The sequence below is a fragment of the Pelmatolapia mariae genome, linkage group LG8, assembly GCF_036321145.2.
Source record: "Pelmatolapia mariae isolate MD_Pm_ZW linkage group LG8, Pm_UMD_F_2, whole genome shotgun sequence".
In the NCBI taxonomy this organism is placed as follows: Eukaryota; Metazoa; Chordata; class Actinopteri; order Cichliformes; family Cichlidae; genus Pelmatolapia; species Pelmatolapia mariae.
Window position 1 is genome coordinate 24395965 of NC_086234.1, and position 18071 is coordinate 24414035.

Genomic DNA, 18071 nt, shown 5'->3' on the forward strand with positions numbered 1-18071 from the left:
CCTCACTACACCCCACAAAGTTTTATCAGAATTCATTAAAAACAAAACCCGCACAAATACACAAATGCTACCAAAAACATAACCTCCTTGGCGTAGGTAGCAACAGTTGGTTGCAGCAAATGTAGTCACAGGTTAGTACCAGATGATGGAGCTAAAGATCCACAAAAAATGCATTCATTTTTATGCTAGATTCTTTATTAGTCAACACAAAAGATACAATACAAATAACCTCAGTTAAGATACAGTATACAGATTACAAGTTAACAATAAATTCATGAGAACTGATCATTCTAAAAATGTGTACTTCACTGTAAAATCCTTATTTATGCTTTATAGTACTAGTTGATAGAGTTTACAACATTGGCAGAAATCTGTATGAAACCATCTTTGATAAAACACCTGGAAAAAATAACGGGTTTCTACCAATAACTGCAGAGAAAATAGAAAAAACGTAAGCAAGCTGTCCTCGAAGATTTAAACGCTCCCCTGCGGTTCACTGTTCTAGATTATACGACTCTGCTGTAAGTTCATTTTGTTTTGAAAATTTTGCGCAATGTGGTAAAATGAAACCAGGGGCTGGATGTATAAACAGAATGTGTGCATTAAAAAACACGTATACGGTTTTCACCACACATAAAGTGGTATGGTTTGTATTAGAGCAGAGCCCCACGTGATGGTATGGGAGAAAAGGTCAGGGAAACTTAACACATAACACAACAGTTCGCTACTCATAGACTTCAGTGACAATAATTTGATGTGCACTAAATTTTACCAAGCCTTTTTTTTTATTACTTATGGTAATTGTCGGAGCTATAAAAAGATGTGGCTCTGCATATAAATGTGTTTTTCTTGCAAGAACTGATGCCCTTGTAGTACAGCATTTCTGCCATGGTGTTTTTCTTTGAATTTATATAGTTAGTAGCCTCCACTGCTTCTTTCCTTACTAGTTTTTCTCCTGATCATGAACCTGAGATCAACAATTACACATTTCCCTTTCTCCCATTCTCCAATGACCTTCCCAGTTACATACTTAGTAAAGCTGTGGTTCTTGTTTGCTCATATTGTAATGATACCATAACAAGGGAGTGTGTACTTCCACTAATTGGTTAGAATAGGAATGGCAAAAATTGAGCTTTAATAAACCAAAAAAAAGAAAAGAAAAGAAAAACAACAACAACAACACAGTTTTATATATTTGACAAAAAAAAAGAATGTGCACATTTTTCATAACCTTCCTTTGTGCATTACGCTATTACGTTTTATACATCTGGCCCCATGATGTTGTTTTTTTGTGGAAAAAAATACGGGCAATGAAAAGCTTCTTTTTCAGCAGCGATATGTATCTTCTAATCAGAAAGGCTCACTAAAGAAAATCTCTGTTTAAAACTTTCAAGCACACATTAAGGTTTTCATAAATAAATCGAATGAAACTTCAAAATCTATATATTGTTTTTAAGTTGGGTCTATCACTGTGATCATTTTCTTTAGCTGATGAAGACCTGGACATATGGTACAAAGATACATGAAAATTCCATGAGAGGAGTCTGATTTACACGGGACCAATTCCAGATCTCTGCATTTTAATTCATAGATGTTCTTACAGTAGCGTTACAAACGTCTTGAGCCACTCCTCATTTCTTTATATTTTGTTTCCAAGGAGACAGATTTTCCTGTCATTTTTTAAATGTTCTTGAGCAGCCAGGTTTCAAAATGTCTGTCCAATTTTTTTCTGGACATTTGCTGCTTGTTCACTCATTTTCAGTCCCATCCTTGTAATTGGCAATTTTCTGACAAATACTGTTTTTTTGGTTTGTCAAGCCACCCAACACTGATCTATGAATCAGAGATAAAAAAAAAAAAGGCACCAAAACTCAAGGGATCAATTAGTGTTTTGTCTACACATAACAGACATCACTTAGCAAATAACTTATTTTAAATTGTATCTTCAGGCACTTACTTACACTCACTAGTAGAAACAGGGTGGCTGTAAAGAAGTCGATTTAAAGGACTGGCAATAGGTTTTAAGGAGACATAATCCAAAATTGAAACTTCATTATCAATACTTATGGAGAAGGTCAGGATAGAGGTACAATTGCATTGCTTGATGCTGACCTTGTTAAAACTGGTTGAATTATGAATTAAGAATAAAATAAAGTACCACAATCATGTGCTACTTCATCTGGAAAGTGTCTGCTTGGCAACAGCTTCGTTTTTCAGCATGCCAATGATCCCAAACACACTGCCCGTGCAGTAAAGGCATACTGGGACAGAAAAACACACTGTAGAATGCTGTCAGTCATGGACAGGCCTCCCTAGATCCCAGACCTCAACATCACTGAAGCAGTGTGGGATCATCAATGTGGGAACAAAAGGCAGCCAACATCCAAAGAAGAACTTTTGTCCTTCAAAAAAACCTGAAGAACTATTAGAGACAATTATTTAAAGAAATTACAAGAAAGAGAGTAATATCAAATATTGACTTTCAAGCTGCTGGGAATTTCACAAACTCTGTTTTTACCTTATGTATTGATATATTTCCATGTATCTTTGCGCACATTTCAATGAATCACTGCAGCTATTTCACATTTTCCTAACAAAATGTAAAGAATTGAGTGGCGCATCAAGGCTTTTGCACAATACTGTATATGTAAGGTCCCATTCAAGTTTTGGGGAAAAAATATGCAATGGCAAATACGCTTTTCACACCCAATATTCAACTGTCTTTTGTAATGTTTTCTTTTTGCTGTGCAGGTTAACAGCAGACTTCACACAAATGCAGTTGTTTTTTGTTGCAAAAAGCATTTGTCCTTTTCTTTAATTTACTGAAAACGGATCAACATCTAGAAAATGATTTCTCTGGAACAACTGCATCATTTCTCAGGAAGATACATTTTCCATTGTAGGTCTGCTGGAGATTTATTCATGTTAGAAATATATGACACAGTTCTAACGTCAAACTTAAACTGTGTACAAAAGGTCGCTAGCTCGAATGGGTCACAGACACATCAGTGTTATTAAAACCGTTATTATATGGTATCCTGTACATAAACAGCATGTACTGTAGTGCAGAATGACAGCTTACATTATGTGCAATGGTGATTTGTACAAATTGGTTTCTGTTATTCTAGTCAGACTGATTTAATATTCAGTCTTGTTACATCTGTAGAGTTTCTTTTAATAAGACAGGCATCTATAAACAACAAAGCTTCCAGAGCACAAAATTAAAATTACATTTAAAATATTTACATCACTCATGGAAACTGGCACAGAATGGATTAAACGGGCTTACAAACATAGCGTCTGTGCGCAGACATGCATGTGTATGTGCAAGCTTGGAGACAGGAATTATATTACATTCACAGTCGCAGAGGGAAGGTGGGTCGGGAGAGAAAGCGTATTGGCCGCAGAGAAATATAAACATTGAGAATTTCAGGCCATTTCCAGGTACACCAACTCAAACTTATTACATAGTGTAAGAGAGTGCACCTGCTGTCTTTCTCTCTCTCTTGCACAAATACACACACACACACACGCACACACACACAAGTAGGATGTGGTCTATGAGCGGCAGCAGCCAGCGGTCCTCATTTCTTTGTCGACGTACTCCTGCAGCTGAAACTTTGGCTCATCGGGTTCCTTCATGGTCCTGTGCTTCAGTTCCCTGAGACAAAGAGACATAAAGACTCATATAGAACTAAACAAGCACTGAAAGTGGTTAAAGGGCAGTAAACCTAATTTTCATATATATATATATAAATTCATTTTCTTCTCTTTTCTACTCCTGAATAATGCTCTACCCTGACTCCCACAGAGCCCATGTTCCTGCTTTGGAGCACTGCGCTCATGTTTTAGGGATTACACAGAGGTGGTTTCACTCTGTTCAAGTATCCGGCCATCAACACCTCATTCAGAAAAAATATCTGGTGAACCTCTTCACGACTAGTTCTAGCAACAGGAGCCTCCTGTGATTGCAAGGGCTTGTTAGTAGTTGTTGCTGGTACTACTGTTGGCCGTGCTGGTTAATTTGAAGACATTAGGCTGCGTCTATTTCTAGTTTCTTTGTTATTCTCTCTCAGCTTTTCAGCTCCATCATTTCACTTTTATTTGTCCATCTTTATCAACCGCTTCTTCCTCACTAAGCTCTGCTCCACAAGGTGCAGAGTTTAGTATGGAAGCCCGTTTCCGCCACACACACAAAATAAAGTATCCATAACTCGACATTTCGACTTATTAACTCGAAATTTTGAGAAAAGTGACTCGAAATTTCGAGTTAATAAGTCGAAATTTCAAGTTAGCTCTGCCAATCAGTAATCTATGTGAATGACGTCATTTTCTTGTTACCCAGAAGGATATGGCACAGAGGAATGTACACTCAAAACCGGATCGCAACAAATTGGGGCTTTCGAGAGTACGTTTGCTGACAGTAACGCCATGTGATTCAGCTAATAATATGAGGATTTCATCATTTGTGAAGCCACGCTGAAATTTTGTGCATTCATGACTGGCTGTAATACTGGTAGCTTAGCTGTAGCATTTGTAGCTGAGGGCTCCAGATTCCGGGTAACAAGGAAATGACATCATTCATGTAGATGACTGATTGGCAGAGCTAACTCTAAATTTCGAGTTACTTTTCTCAAAATTTTGAGTTAAGTCGAAATTTCGAGTTAGGGATATTTTTTTTTGTGGCGGAAACGGGCTTCCACAGTTTAGTGAGGCAAATTGCATTAAAAGTTTTGATTGGACAATCCAGCGTCAGTAAAAAAACATGAACCAATGGGCTGCTGTCAGTGCTGGTAGGTCCAGTGCGCAGCAGCACTTCAAGCGGGCCTGCATAATCGGCAAAGCATAAAATAAGAATTATATTGACCCATCGACCTACAAGCACATTGACCCACTGGGAAGACCCAGATTAGCAGTCCAGCACCCTGAGGCAACTGTTATTGTGATTTGACCCTATATAAATACTACTGTTTTCTTATTAAATGCCATGCCATAACCACTTACAGATGACCACCAAATGTCATTTCTCTACCGTTTTTTGACTTTCCAAAGAAACAAAACCAACAAAAAAATATAGATCAGATTAGTGACTTGGAAGCCCCTCTATGTAATACTAATAAAGAGAGCTGAAGGAGCCTTTGCCATAAATAACAAAAACAAAAAATGTTATATGAAAACCTATAGATCAGTTCTGACAGTGGGTCATTTGTCGATGTCACTCCTGCACTCTGTCTCAATGCCAAACATGTACTGTTTGGTTACCTGGTTTCATTGCCTTTTGAATTTGTGTTTTGTGCAAATAAAGGTTCACTGGAGTGGAAGAAATAAAAACATAGGGCAGAGATGAGAGATGAGGTGAGTCAGCGATGACGGAGGGGTTCGGAGAGAGATGAGAGAAGCAGAGGGATGAAAAAACCGAGAAGGTGTTCACATGAGCTGGAAGACAATAACGAGAAAATATTTGATTTCATATTCTGTTTGCAGTGTGATTGTGTGCCAGACTGTGCTACTCTATTCTTGGCATCAGCCCTCTCTGCCAGTCTGTTACCATAACAAGACTATAAATGTGAAACAGCTCCCACACACTGTCCGACACCACACATTTGTCAGAAACACAATGAAAATACTATTGTCAACGTTTTTATTTCTATTAAAGTTCATGTTAAGAGAAAAGACACTCATGTTATATCTGATCTTATAGATGAATATGTCATTTGTATCTGTGTGTCTAAACGCTTTACTTTAGATATTTCTTTTTTTTAGCTTTCTAGTTCCAAATATAGCATTAAAATGTATTCATAAAACAAATGAGCAACATTTGTCACGTAGTGCTTCTTGTGGATACATCTGTCCAGATGTACACTGCATGACAGCATTTCTTTTTGAATCTTCCATTGATATTATCCCAGATAGTAGTAATTATACAAATTCACTCACCATACATTCCCTTCCTGTTTCATTAGTTACATCTTCCTAGTACTGGGCTGGACCCCCCTTTAACTTAAGAACGTCGTTCTTTTTGGGATGCAGTGCATCCAGAAAGTATTATCAGCATTACACCCTCTGCAACCCCTATTCTCTTTGCAGTGGCAGTGCAAGAGCGTTCAGCTGTTTGCAGGCTTTTGAGGAGGCACACTAGTCTTTGTCTAAGTGGAACCAACTATGTTAGCTAACATATTATATAATTTAAAATAAAACCTAATCTATGCAAAAATGTGTTAGTCTCCATATTTACGTTGCAGATTTTGAGCCAGGCTGTAACAACAGCGTTTCACTTGTTCCATATTTTCTAACATTAATGCCCTATATGAAACATCCAAACTTCTTCCATTTACGAAAAATAGAGGCCACTGTGCTTATTGGGACCTTTAGCGTTGCAGAAATGTTTCGATACCAATCCCAAAATCGGTGCCTCGATGCAATCCTGTCTCAGGTTTGTACAGAGAATTCCTCGGACTTGATGACTTAGGTTTGCGCTCTGACATCCATCTATGGGATCTTAGATACACAGGATTCCAAATCATGTACAATCAACTGATATCACCACAGCTGGACTCGAATCAAAGCTGGAACCCAACAAAATACTGATCAAGTAAAGCCCTGTGGATTGTTAAATGGACTGATTCTTAAATAACCACTAACCTTCTGATCAGTAGATGACCTGCTCTACCTCCTGAGCTATAGCCACCCCAGGGACAGTATATCTGCTTACACTCTGGGGATGAAGATAGATGATGCTGACCTGTAATTTGGAAACCTCTGAATTACAGCTGCTAATCATAAATTAGTTAGCTAACTAGTCCCACGATCCAACTTTAAGCAATTTCTTTTGATACTTTACAGGTGCTAATAACACATTTGCACTTGAAATCTCTTTATACAGTTTCTGTACAATGAAAATTAAAATTTATCTTACCCTAATTTGTAGGGACGGCCTTTAACACTAAACACTGTAACACTGTATTTGATTGGCCAAAAAACATAATCGTGTTTAATTTCAATCAGTCAGTTTGAAAAACTGATCATGATTGTGTAACAGTTGCTATTGTAATGCAGTGTATCACCACATGGCGGCGCCTCCTGTCTCATGGCTGGTGTGTCACCCCCTTTTTTTTGTTCTTCTTCGTACTCTCCCTGTAATGGATGCTCCCGTGTGTACGCGGACTAGTGTGCTCTTTAGTAATGTGTGGTAGAGGTGGCACCTTTATTTTTGATATTGTAAATAAATGAGTACTTTTGGAAAGTCAGAAGCTGTTGCTCATTCGCTATCCACCTGCACACCTCCGCGGCTGGCTTCATCTCCACCGCACGTTACAATTGCACAATAAGAGTAGAATAAGTGCCCTTTTATTTCAGTCGGCGGAAGAAGGCTGTGACGGGTAAGGTAAGCGACCGAGGGGTAAGGTAAGCGACCCATGTAGTAGGTGACGTCAGACGCCGGAGATTTGGCGGAAAAAGAACGAATGGTAGTGTAGAATTTAACAAAGTTTCTTTAGCTTCACTATTACCAAATATACTAATCAAATTGTCATATAACTAACCACTTCTGTCCTATCATCTCTAACACCCTGGAGGACAACGGGGAGAGTTTAGACGCTCTCCAAGATTACATCGACCGCTGTTTCCAAGATATAGTAATGAAGAAGGCCCAGAGTGCATCTTCCCCGGCCAAAAGTGAGACGCCGTCATCGAAGAGATGTCGCAGACTCCCCCGGAACAACATCGCCTGCCGGCAAAGACATTGCAGACATCCTGGAGTCAATCGACAGGCGATTGTCCAGTTTCGATGCGAGGCTGTCCCTGGTGGAGATTTTACACCGGGAATTTAAATCTCTGAGAGAATCCCTGGAATTCAGTCAGCAGCAGGTGGAAACGCTTGCCGCTGAAAATGCCACGCTACGGGAGTCGGTCAAATCTCTCACTGATAACGTGACCCAGCTAAACATAGAAAACAAAAAAATAAAAGAGTCCGTTATCGATCTACAAGCCCGTAGCATGAGAGATAATCTTGTGTTTTCTGGTATTCCAGAATCTCCCGGAGAGGACGCGGAGGCAACGGTGAAAAGCTTCATTAAAATCCACCTGAAGCTGCCGGAGGACACCGTAAAAAACATCGACTTCGATAGAGTGCATCGCTTGGGGGGCGTGAGGTCGCGGACCGGGAGACCACGTCCCATTGTGGCCAAATTCGGCCAATTCAAACAGAAGGAGCAGGTGAAGAGTCGCGGCAGGGAGCTGAAAGGAACGGACTTCAGCGTGAACGACCAGTTCCCCAAAGAAATCCTGGAACGACGCAAGGTCCTGTTTCCAGTTCGACGTAACTTCATCCAGAGAGGCTCCCGTGCTGTCATCGCCGTGGACCGGCTCTACGTGGACGGACAGCTCTACCGCGACCCCGGCACCACTCCGTGGTTATATTGACTGCACTCCAGATAAGAACCCGCTACACTCTTTTCTTATTCACTCACACTCTCTTCTTTAACATGTGTTTAACCTAGTAATATCAGTATGATGTCATAGCAGATATAACACCGTCACTGTTAGAGTGGATTCTTAAATGTTTGTCATTTTTATGCTTGCCATCCATTTCTACATTGTTTAACTGTGAGGCTGAGGTGTTTTATCACAGGGAACATCCTTGTGGAGGTCTGTTTGATGTTTGGTAGAGCTTCCTGCCCTTTGTATGGTTTCACTGTGTTACCTATGGTAAACCATAAATTGGGTGTGGGGGAGACTACCCTCTTTATGACCAAGGATGTTCCCCCTGCTTTTAGGGTTTATGACCCTTTGATCAGCAGGAGGGCACCTACATACACACACACACACCTACCTACCTACACACACATATACACACACACACACACACACACACACACACACACACACACACACATATACATACAGTGCCTCATCTTTGTAACCAAGGGGGGTTAAGAGGGGAGGTACGTGTTGTAAACTATTGTGTGAACTGTCTCTCAATAAATAGCTGCGAGGGAAGCTGCTCTTTGAAGGACTTTGGGCTGGAGACAGGTTAGGAGCGTGAGCTCCAAGAGCTGGTTCTTGACCAAAGGCCTCCCTTGCGCAAGTAATCGATCGAACACTGTTGCCTTGTTTTCTTTCATGATGAATAAGTCTCTAGAACTAGCGGGGTTTGTGGGAACAGACCCAACATTTATTTGGTCCTTCGAGCCGGATCCCAACACATCGCCTCCACCGCGAGGGGAGGGAGAGGACGCCACCGCAGTCTGCTAGCAGCCATCGTCTGGGACGATTGACGAAAGCCCTGGTACTTTGCTTTGTTCCAGGCCGGACAGTTTGCGCCTGAACTCCCCACGGGATGGATGGCGATTGACGGGAACCAGAGACTCTTCCCATGAACGAAAACAACACGAACAGTGAGTAGAAAAGGCCTTATGCGTCACTGAGACTGCGCGGGCAGACGCGGGTCCAGGGGAGCGCTGGTTGCGCGGGTTACACGCGAACCTAAAACAATAGAGAGCGGCTACGTGCCCGTGCGTTAAAGCAGGTACGTGAGTGCGCAAGCTGTGCGTGTAGACGCAAGCTGCCTGGTTTCTCCGCCAGTGTTTTTGTTTTTGTTTTATCTTTTTGATTTATTTAAGGAGGTTTAAAGGGGTTTCCCCACCGAATAGAAGGAGGGTAAGGACGGTTTCTCCACCGAAAGGAGGATAGAGCTCTATAAAGATAAAAAAAGGTTCTCCGCAGTTAAGGGCGTTGAGTGTATGGTTTCTCCACCAATGGTAAGGAGGAAAGAGCTCGCCGCGGTAAGGGGGATTATGGGCCTAAAAAGAGTGTGAATGAGCGTATATGTGTGTGAGTGCCAGTAAGTGAACGCAGCAGCACAGAAGGAAACCTAAGCGGTGTTAATGGAATTCGGTGACCTGTTGTGTACACGTAGCCTGGGTTTTGGTGTAAGTCGCGTTGCCAGTTGCAAACTTAAAAGAAGTCTGCCTTGAAAGAGGATGAAATACACTGCAAAGTTTTTATTGGGCAGAACGTGGTGTGTGGATCGTTGAAGAATTAAGTGAAATTGTGCTCTAAAGCAGAAGCGAGTGTGAGTGTGTCTGACGTCATGGTGTGTGTGAAGGTATCCAGCTGGGGCAGACGTGATTCTGCAGGTCACCTGCCCAGTGGACAAAGAAATAACGTAGTTGTGTGGTGAATGATAGCACGAAGAGTGTTTGGTGTTTCTCAGCCTGAAACAGCTGTAATGTACTTTCTGTTTTTAAGAGAGAGGGAGAGAGATGTGTGTTGTTTTAAGCAGTGATGAGATTAATGAAAATGTGATGAGAGGAACACAAAAACATACAGAAAATACATCAACTATACTAACCCTACATGCATACACAATAAATGATACTCATGAAGACCAGACAGCATCTTAAGCATGAGATTCTGTTTGTCATCTTGTCCAAGTCACTAGTAAGATGAAAGTGATACATAGACTAGTGGACTGAATATTATAGGAGGACAGATGGTTGCATCATAGAGGAAAACAGAATGCTGATGAGGGGTCTTACATGAGTGAGCTGAGTGAGCTGATTGTGAGTTTCTGGGGTGTGAAGAAGTTTTACTATGGCACACATTTGGATACATGAGAAGAAACTTATTATGTGATGAGACAACAGGGTTATGCTGTATGTTGTGTGTGGCTGATTGGATGAATGTTTGAGATTAAACTGGCTGTTGATTTGTCTTTTGTTACTAAGTTGAGCCTGCCAAATGGGTTGTTACAATTTATCCCCCTGGCATGAAAAACACGTGTCATGACTTAACAAGGCCTTTCTTTCCTTTGCTTTCCTTTATTTTCTTTCCTTTCTTTTTATTTTGTTACTTTCATGGTGCACTGAAAGTTTCGTTTGATGATCTCTGTTTGAGCAGATATGCACGATTAGAACAGAAGCGCTATACGACTCGTCGTCAAGAAAACTGTTGCAAAAGTGAGGTTCTCCAAAAATTAAAATGGGCTCAGGAGAAAGCCACTTATTTGGGACAATCAGAAAACAAGTCCCTGCCAAAAAGGATTCAGCGATGTAATCCGCTTCTAAAGTTTTTCTTCTTCTTTTTTGAAATGACGTCATTGCTGGCAGTAGCAATTTATTGCATCAAGAAGGGTTCTACTATTAGCAAATAAAAAATTAGTGAAAAAACTGACTGACAAAAGCTGACAAGACTGACTGACTTAACACCATTGTGTGAAGTTAACCCCCACCTGACAAAGGTGTGGATGTATCTCTGTGTGTGTCTTCTGTTGCAGGAACAAAAGGAGACCACAAGAGGAAACTTGGGTCACATGACTATGTGAACTCTGCAAATTTAACTTTTTACTTAAAATTTCCTGTGTCTGTGAATTCACCATGGGTGTGTTATTCACTACCTTGTGTTGCTCACAGAGATTACTGTGAGAAAGAGTGTATACAAATGCGCAGCGCTAACATTTACCTTTCTTTTTACAGCAGATGGTTAATCATGTGATTCGATCATGTGATTTATAGCAGGATTTCTATCACAGGATTACTAAGATTTTGTGTGAAGAAAACTGTAGTTACAGGCTGTGTATTGGTGATTAACTTACACTGTGTTGGAGAAAATATGAGTGTTATAAGGGAGAAGTGAATACAGTGTGACACTGTGTTTGAAACCAGTGTTACTTCTTTTTTACAGCATCTCTGGAATCTGGATGGCCGGCACCTGACCACCAGGATTGTTTATGTGTGTTGTTAATGTTTGTTTTTCTTTAAGAGTGCTTGTAAAGGATTCAGCACAGACAGACAAGTGACAATTGAACAAATGTGCAGTGGTTACAGAATAGTTGAATATGGGGCTCATTAGCTGGCCACTATTGAGCTCACAGTGATAAAAATCAGTGAAGTGACAAACTTAAGGAAAGTCACCAATTAAATTGTGGAATAAATTGGGTGTGGGGGAGACTACCCTCTTTATGACCAAGGATGTTCCCCCTGCTTTTAGGGTTTATGACCCTTTGATCAGCAGGAGGGCACCTACATACACACACACACACCTACCTACCTACACACACATATACACACACACACACACACACACACACACACACACACACACACACACACACACACACACACACACACATATACATACAGTGCCTCATCTTTGTAACCAAGGGGGGTTAAGAGGGGAGGTACGTGTTGTAAACTATTGTGTGAACTGTCTCTCAATAAATAGCTGCGAGGGAAGCTGCTCTTTGAAGGACTTTGGGCTGGAGACAGGTTAGGAGCGTGAGCTCCAAGAGCTGGTTCTTGACCAAAGGCCTCCCTTGCGCAAGTAATCGATCGAACACTGTTGCCTTGTTTTCTTTCATGATGAATAAGTCTCTAGAACTAGCGGGGTTTGTGGGAACAGACCCAACAGTCACCCTCCGTCATTGCTTTAATTGGAATGTTTCCGTTTCTTTTCTTTTTTTTGTTGTCGCTCACAGTTCACGTGGTTTCTTTCTTTCTCTTTTCTTTCACTGCTGTGATCACCTACTTCCCCACTCACCTACAAACAACACCCTCTATTTCTGCATATTCACACACCACGATCACGCAAACACATGCGCTCAACGGCAGCACATTTACAACAGCCTCACAGCGCGCACAGACTTACAGGACACATAAGCAAGCCACGCCTGTTCATATTAGTGAATATTCACACACATAGTCAGACTTATGGAGCCTCTCACCAAACTTTTTTTCTCTTTCTATTTACAAACAAGTGATGTTTCCACATTCTCTTCACCTGTCTAAAGGAAACACCCAGCGCACATCATTAGACATACACACACAATTATGGGCACGCTGAGGTTTATCACATGGAATGTAAATGGAGCTGGCACCAGAGGAAAGAGGTTAAAGATATTTAACGAGCTTAAAAAACTACAGGCAGATGTTGTTTTATTACAAGAAACTCACAGACCTGTCACAGGTTTAAATGAACTTAAAACACCTGAGTTTCCTACTGTGTTTGCAGCCTGTTATAATTCTAGACAAAGGGGAGTAGCAATTTTAATACATAAAAATGTTAATTTTACAGTACTCGATACAGTTATAGATCCAGAGGGTAGATTCCTAATTATTAAATTATCAATATTGAACAAAAAGCTATGTATTGTAAGTATATACGGCCCAAATGTTGATGATCCGTCATTCTTCCACGGTTTTTTTAGTGCACTCTCTGAACATCTTGATTGCACACTTATTCTTGGAGGCGACCTCAACCTTGGACTAAATGAAGAAATGGATAGGCTCAATACAGCAGGAACTCAGCATAATTGGCAGTCCACAAATATAATCAAACAGTATATGAGCGACTATGGCCTTTGCGATGCATGGCGCTCCCTCCACCCCAACAGTAAGGAATATTCTTTCTTCTCACATGTTCATCACTCCTACTCTCGTCTGGATTATTTTTTGGTCAGCAGCTCACTGCTGAGTGACATTTCAGACACTGAGATTCATCCTATAGCTGTCAGCGATCATGCTCCTGTATCTTTAACACTAATGCACAAGAATAATACCACGCCAAGTAAAAACTGGAGATTTAACACATCACTGCTCAAAGATGAAGACTTCATCAAATACTTTAAAAAAGAGTGGACTTCATATTTAGACTTTAATGACACTCCCGGAACATCAGCTTCTGTTCTATGGGAAGCAGGGAAAGCTGTGATGAGAGGTAAAATAATTTCTTTCTCATCACATAAAAAGAAAGAAGAAAACAAAAATATTCAGGAATTAGAAAAAACCATCAAATCCTTAGAAGAAGCCTACGCGTCTGACCAAGATCAAGAAATAATGAACAAAATATGCAAAACAAAACTAGCATTAAATGAAATTATTAATAAAAAAACAGAATTCCTAGTACAAAGACTTCGCTTGCAGAATTTTGAACACAGTAACAAATCCGGTCGACTTCTAGCTAACCAGTTAAAAATAAATAAAGAAAAAACAACTATATGTGCTGTTAAAGATCTATCGGGGAACACAACATATGACCCTGGAAGAATAAACAACATTTTTAGGGATTTCTATGAAACTTTATACTCACCACAAATAAACCCGTCTAAAAATGAAATTGATCAGTTTCTTGACAACGTAACTCTTCCAAAATTACTAGACAGTCAAGCAATGGCACTGGATTCGCCACTGATGCCAGGTGAACTCCAGGAAGCCCTGACAAGTATGCCCAATAATAAGGCTCCAGGTCCAGACGGCTTTCCTGCAGAATTCTACAAAGAATTCTGGACAATTTTGGCACCAGTATTCCACAGAATGTTGCAGGAAATCAAGGAAAATGGCAGACTACCACCAAATATGAATTCTGCCAACATTAATCTCCTACTAAAACCAGGCAAGGACCCTTTATTTCCCTCAAGCTATCGTCCAATATCTCTTATAAATGTAGACCTCAAAATAATCTGCAAAGCTCTCTCAAAAAGATTAGAAAAAATAACCCCCCTCTTAATTCATCCTGACCAAACTGGTTTCATAAAAGGTAGGCACTCATCAACAAACACTCGTAGATTACTTAATTTAATAGACTACTCATGCAGTAAAAACATTGAAACCATAATATTATCTCTAGATGCAGAAAAAGCGTTTGACAGAGTTAACTGGAAATTTTTATTTGCAACTTTACACAAATTTGGTTTTGGAAACTCTTTCATAAACTGGATAAGAATATTATACAATTCCCCAACAGCTTGTATCAGGACAAATGACCAGACATCCTCCAGCTTCTGTCTCCTGAGGGGCACCAGACAGGGATGCCCACTCTCCCCTTCACTTTTTGCAATTTTTATCGAACCACTAGCGGCAGCATTTAGACAGGCTACAACAATTAAGGGCATAAAATGTAAGAACATAGAACATAAAATCAGTCTCTATGCGGATGATGTGTTGCTTTTTCTGCAAAACTCACAAACCAATCTTTCTGAGGTAATTACTCTAATAAACTGGTTTTCAAGAGTTTCAGATTATTCAATTAACTGGCCAAAATCTACAGTTCTTCCCATTAACTGCTCCTTCCATAATTCTTCTTCTGCCCCACTACAATCTGGAAATATTAAATATTTAGGTATTAATGTTTCTCCTAAGCTTTCAGACTTAACTAAATTAAACCACATCCCACTTCTAAAGAAAGTAGAAGGCGATCTGACTAGATGGAAATCTTTACCCATATCACTCATGGGAAGGGTCGCCACTATAAAAATGATGATCTTGCCAAAAATAAATTACTTATTTTTAATGATCCCTAACAAACCATCACAAGATTGGTTCAGATCTCTGGATTCATATATTTCTAAATTCCTTTGGAAAGATAAACCCCCACGTATTAGCTTAAAAACGCTACAAAGAACCAAGGATAGAGGAGGATTAGATCTGCCTAACTTTCAACAATACTTCTTAGCCAACAGGCTTCAGTTCATTTCAGAATGGTTAAAACATACCTTCTCAGATGAACCTTGGCTAGATGTTGAACAGGCACTATGCAATGATCTAGAGATTTCAGACCTACCATTTATCAGCTCAAACATCAAAAGACATGAATGCTTTAAAAGCATCAACATCAGCTCTTCTCTGACAGCATGGTGGGAGTTTCTAAAAATAACGGAGTCTTCATTAATCCCATGCAAACGTACACCTATCTGGAATAACCCTGACATATTACAAAACAATAATATGATTAATTTTCCAGAATGGAGTTGTAAAGGAATTAAATACTTAGAACATATATTAGAGGGAACAGAATTTATTTCATTTGACAGACTAGTTGCACAATATGGGATCAACAAGAAAAGGTTTTTAGAATATCAACAAATTAAATCCATAGTAAAAAAGAAATTTTACCCCAGTCAAGCTGAATTACAAACACCACCAAGTGTGGTACATTTTCTTACTCTTAAATCCCCCAAATTATTATCTAAAATATACAGAACACTTTCTAAAATAGATGAATCAGTATCCCTTCCTATTGCAAAGTGGGAAGCAGATTTATCAGTAAGCTTAGACCAAAACTTCTGGTCTCAGGTATGCTTAAAAACCTTTAAATTGATTAAAAATCCCAGTCTGCAATTAATACAATACAAAATACTACATAGAGTGCACTATACTGGTCATCGGATGTTCAAGATGGGCTTTACATCTTCCAACAACTGCTCACACTGTCAAGGCAATACACCAGACAATTACATCCACGCTCTTTGGTTCTGTTCACCAGTTCAGAAGTTTTGGCGTGAGATATGTGAAGACTTATCAAAGTGTCTGAAGTGTAAAATTCCAGCCTCCCCTTTAATGTGCTTGTTGGGAAAATTGGATGATGTCACTACAGAAACTAATACAGTCCACATGGTTTTTACTGCCCTATGCATCGCCAAGAAAACGATCCTCATGAACTGGAAAAATAAAAATAATCTTAATTCTAGCCAATATAGAAACCATCTAATAGATCACATTAGTCTTTATACAGCCTCTGCCACCACATTAGATCAATCCCTCTGGGCTCCTTTGATCGGCTCCATCACCTAGCGGGGGTGGGGGGTCGTGGTTTGGTCCCGTCTTAGCTATTGTGGTTGATGTGGAGGTTGGGACGGGCTTAGGGCGCCTGGAGGACCCCTAGAGACGTTATCCCGGGAGGGCTCAACCCGGGGGGCTGTGGTCATAACCTGGTCAGTGGCTCTGGTCGCTCTTAGAGGGTGTTCTCCTCGTGGCTGCGTGCAGCGGGGGTTGGGGGATGGTCTGTGCTGGCGGACGTAGGTTACTGGCCTGGTGGCCTGGCTGCCCCTGAGTGGATCCGGGGCAGGCGGGGGGGCTTGGGGGTGCTTCGTCTCCGTGATGGGGCTCTGGCTGGGCCTTGGGGCTTCGGTCCTAGTCGGTGTGTCGCCGAGGTTGTGGGCGGGTGGGTGCACGGGGGCTCAGCCCTGGCGCAGGGGGCCTCTGGTGCATCGGCCTAACTGGGGGGCTCTTTAACTGGCGGGGAGGTTGTTCCATCCTTGCAGAAGTCCACTCTGCAGGTGGGGGAGAGACATAGGAGAGGTGGAGAACAAACCTAACCTGGGTGTCTGTTGTCTTGTGTAGTCTGGGAGATGATTGAATGTTAGGGTGGGTACAGTTTCCTCTGCGGTGGGGTAGGGTGGGCTTCCCTGGGTCCTGTGGGGCTTGGCGGTGCTGCTGCCGTAGGCCCCGGTCTGGATGGGCCTGGACTCCCTTGCCTTGGTGGGTGCCAGAGGACGGGGGTGCCTACTGGGGTCAGCGGGGGAGCTGGCCCTAGGGAGGAGCATCTTGCCCCTCCTTTCTTTTCCTCCCCATCCCCGGCTGCCTCCCTCTTCCCGCTCCACCACACCCACCCACACAGGTAGGGCCTTGGGGTGTGGGTGTGTCACCAGGGTGCAGGGGAGACATCCCCCCCCTCTGTCCCCTTCTGGCCACCTGTGCCTCAATTTTATTCCACAACTTAGACATCCACATTATTCACACTGTCATAACACACACATATATATATAGGGCCTTGAGGGTGACCACGCCAACGGCGTCCAGTGAATGGTCTGAGTATTCAACCCTACCTCTGGCGCCGGTGCCCACCTCTCAATTTTAAATCCATGTAGACATTGAGGGTTCTCGGGAGGGGCCGTGCTAACACCTGCTGCTCTCCGGCAGCAGCACCATGCCCTCCCCTGTTTTAAATGCACTTTAGAACAACACGCAGCAACACTACACATGAGCGGGAGGAGGGAGGTATGGGGTCTTCACACACCCCCGTTCTCTGCCAGCCATCGGGGCGGGGGGCTGGGAGGAGGTGTTGGCTGACAGATTGGCCTCCCTGCTTCCGCGAGGCCTGGGGCGGTCTGCTTGCCTCCACCCCGGGGGGAAAGGGTCACATCTCTTGGGTCTGGGTGCCGTTTCCCCCTCTGGGGGCGAGGGTACCTGGACCCGGGGTATAGAGTATGTTTGGGGAGTGCGATTGTGTGTACATGTGCATATATGTCTATTCCTACGTTGGATGAGTGCTGAGTGTTTGTATATGTGTGCATGAGG

The 18071-nt window shown here is 41.7% G+C and overlaps 1 protein-coding gene across 1 annotated transcript in view; it reads right to left on the bottom strand.

Annotated features, from left to right (window-relative positions):
• Positions 1-217: 217 nt before the first annotated feature.
• LOC134632818 (ras-related protein Rab-26) overlaps positions 218-18071 on the bottom strand; it is a 144265-nt gene continuing 126411 nt past the window's right edge. The window contains exon 9 of the mRNA XM_063481633.1: positions 218-3661. Coding sequence (XP_063337703.1) covers positions 3559-3661 — 103 coding nt within the window. The 3' untranslated portion in view covers positions 218-3558. The remainder of the gene's footprint in view (positions 3662-18071) is intronic.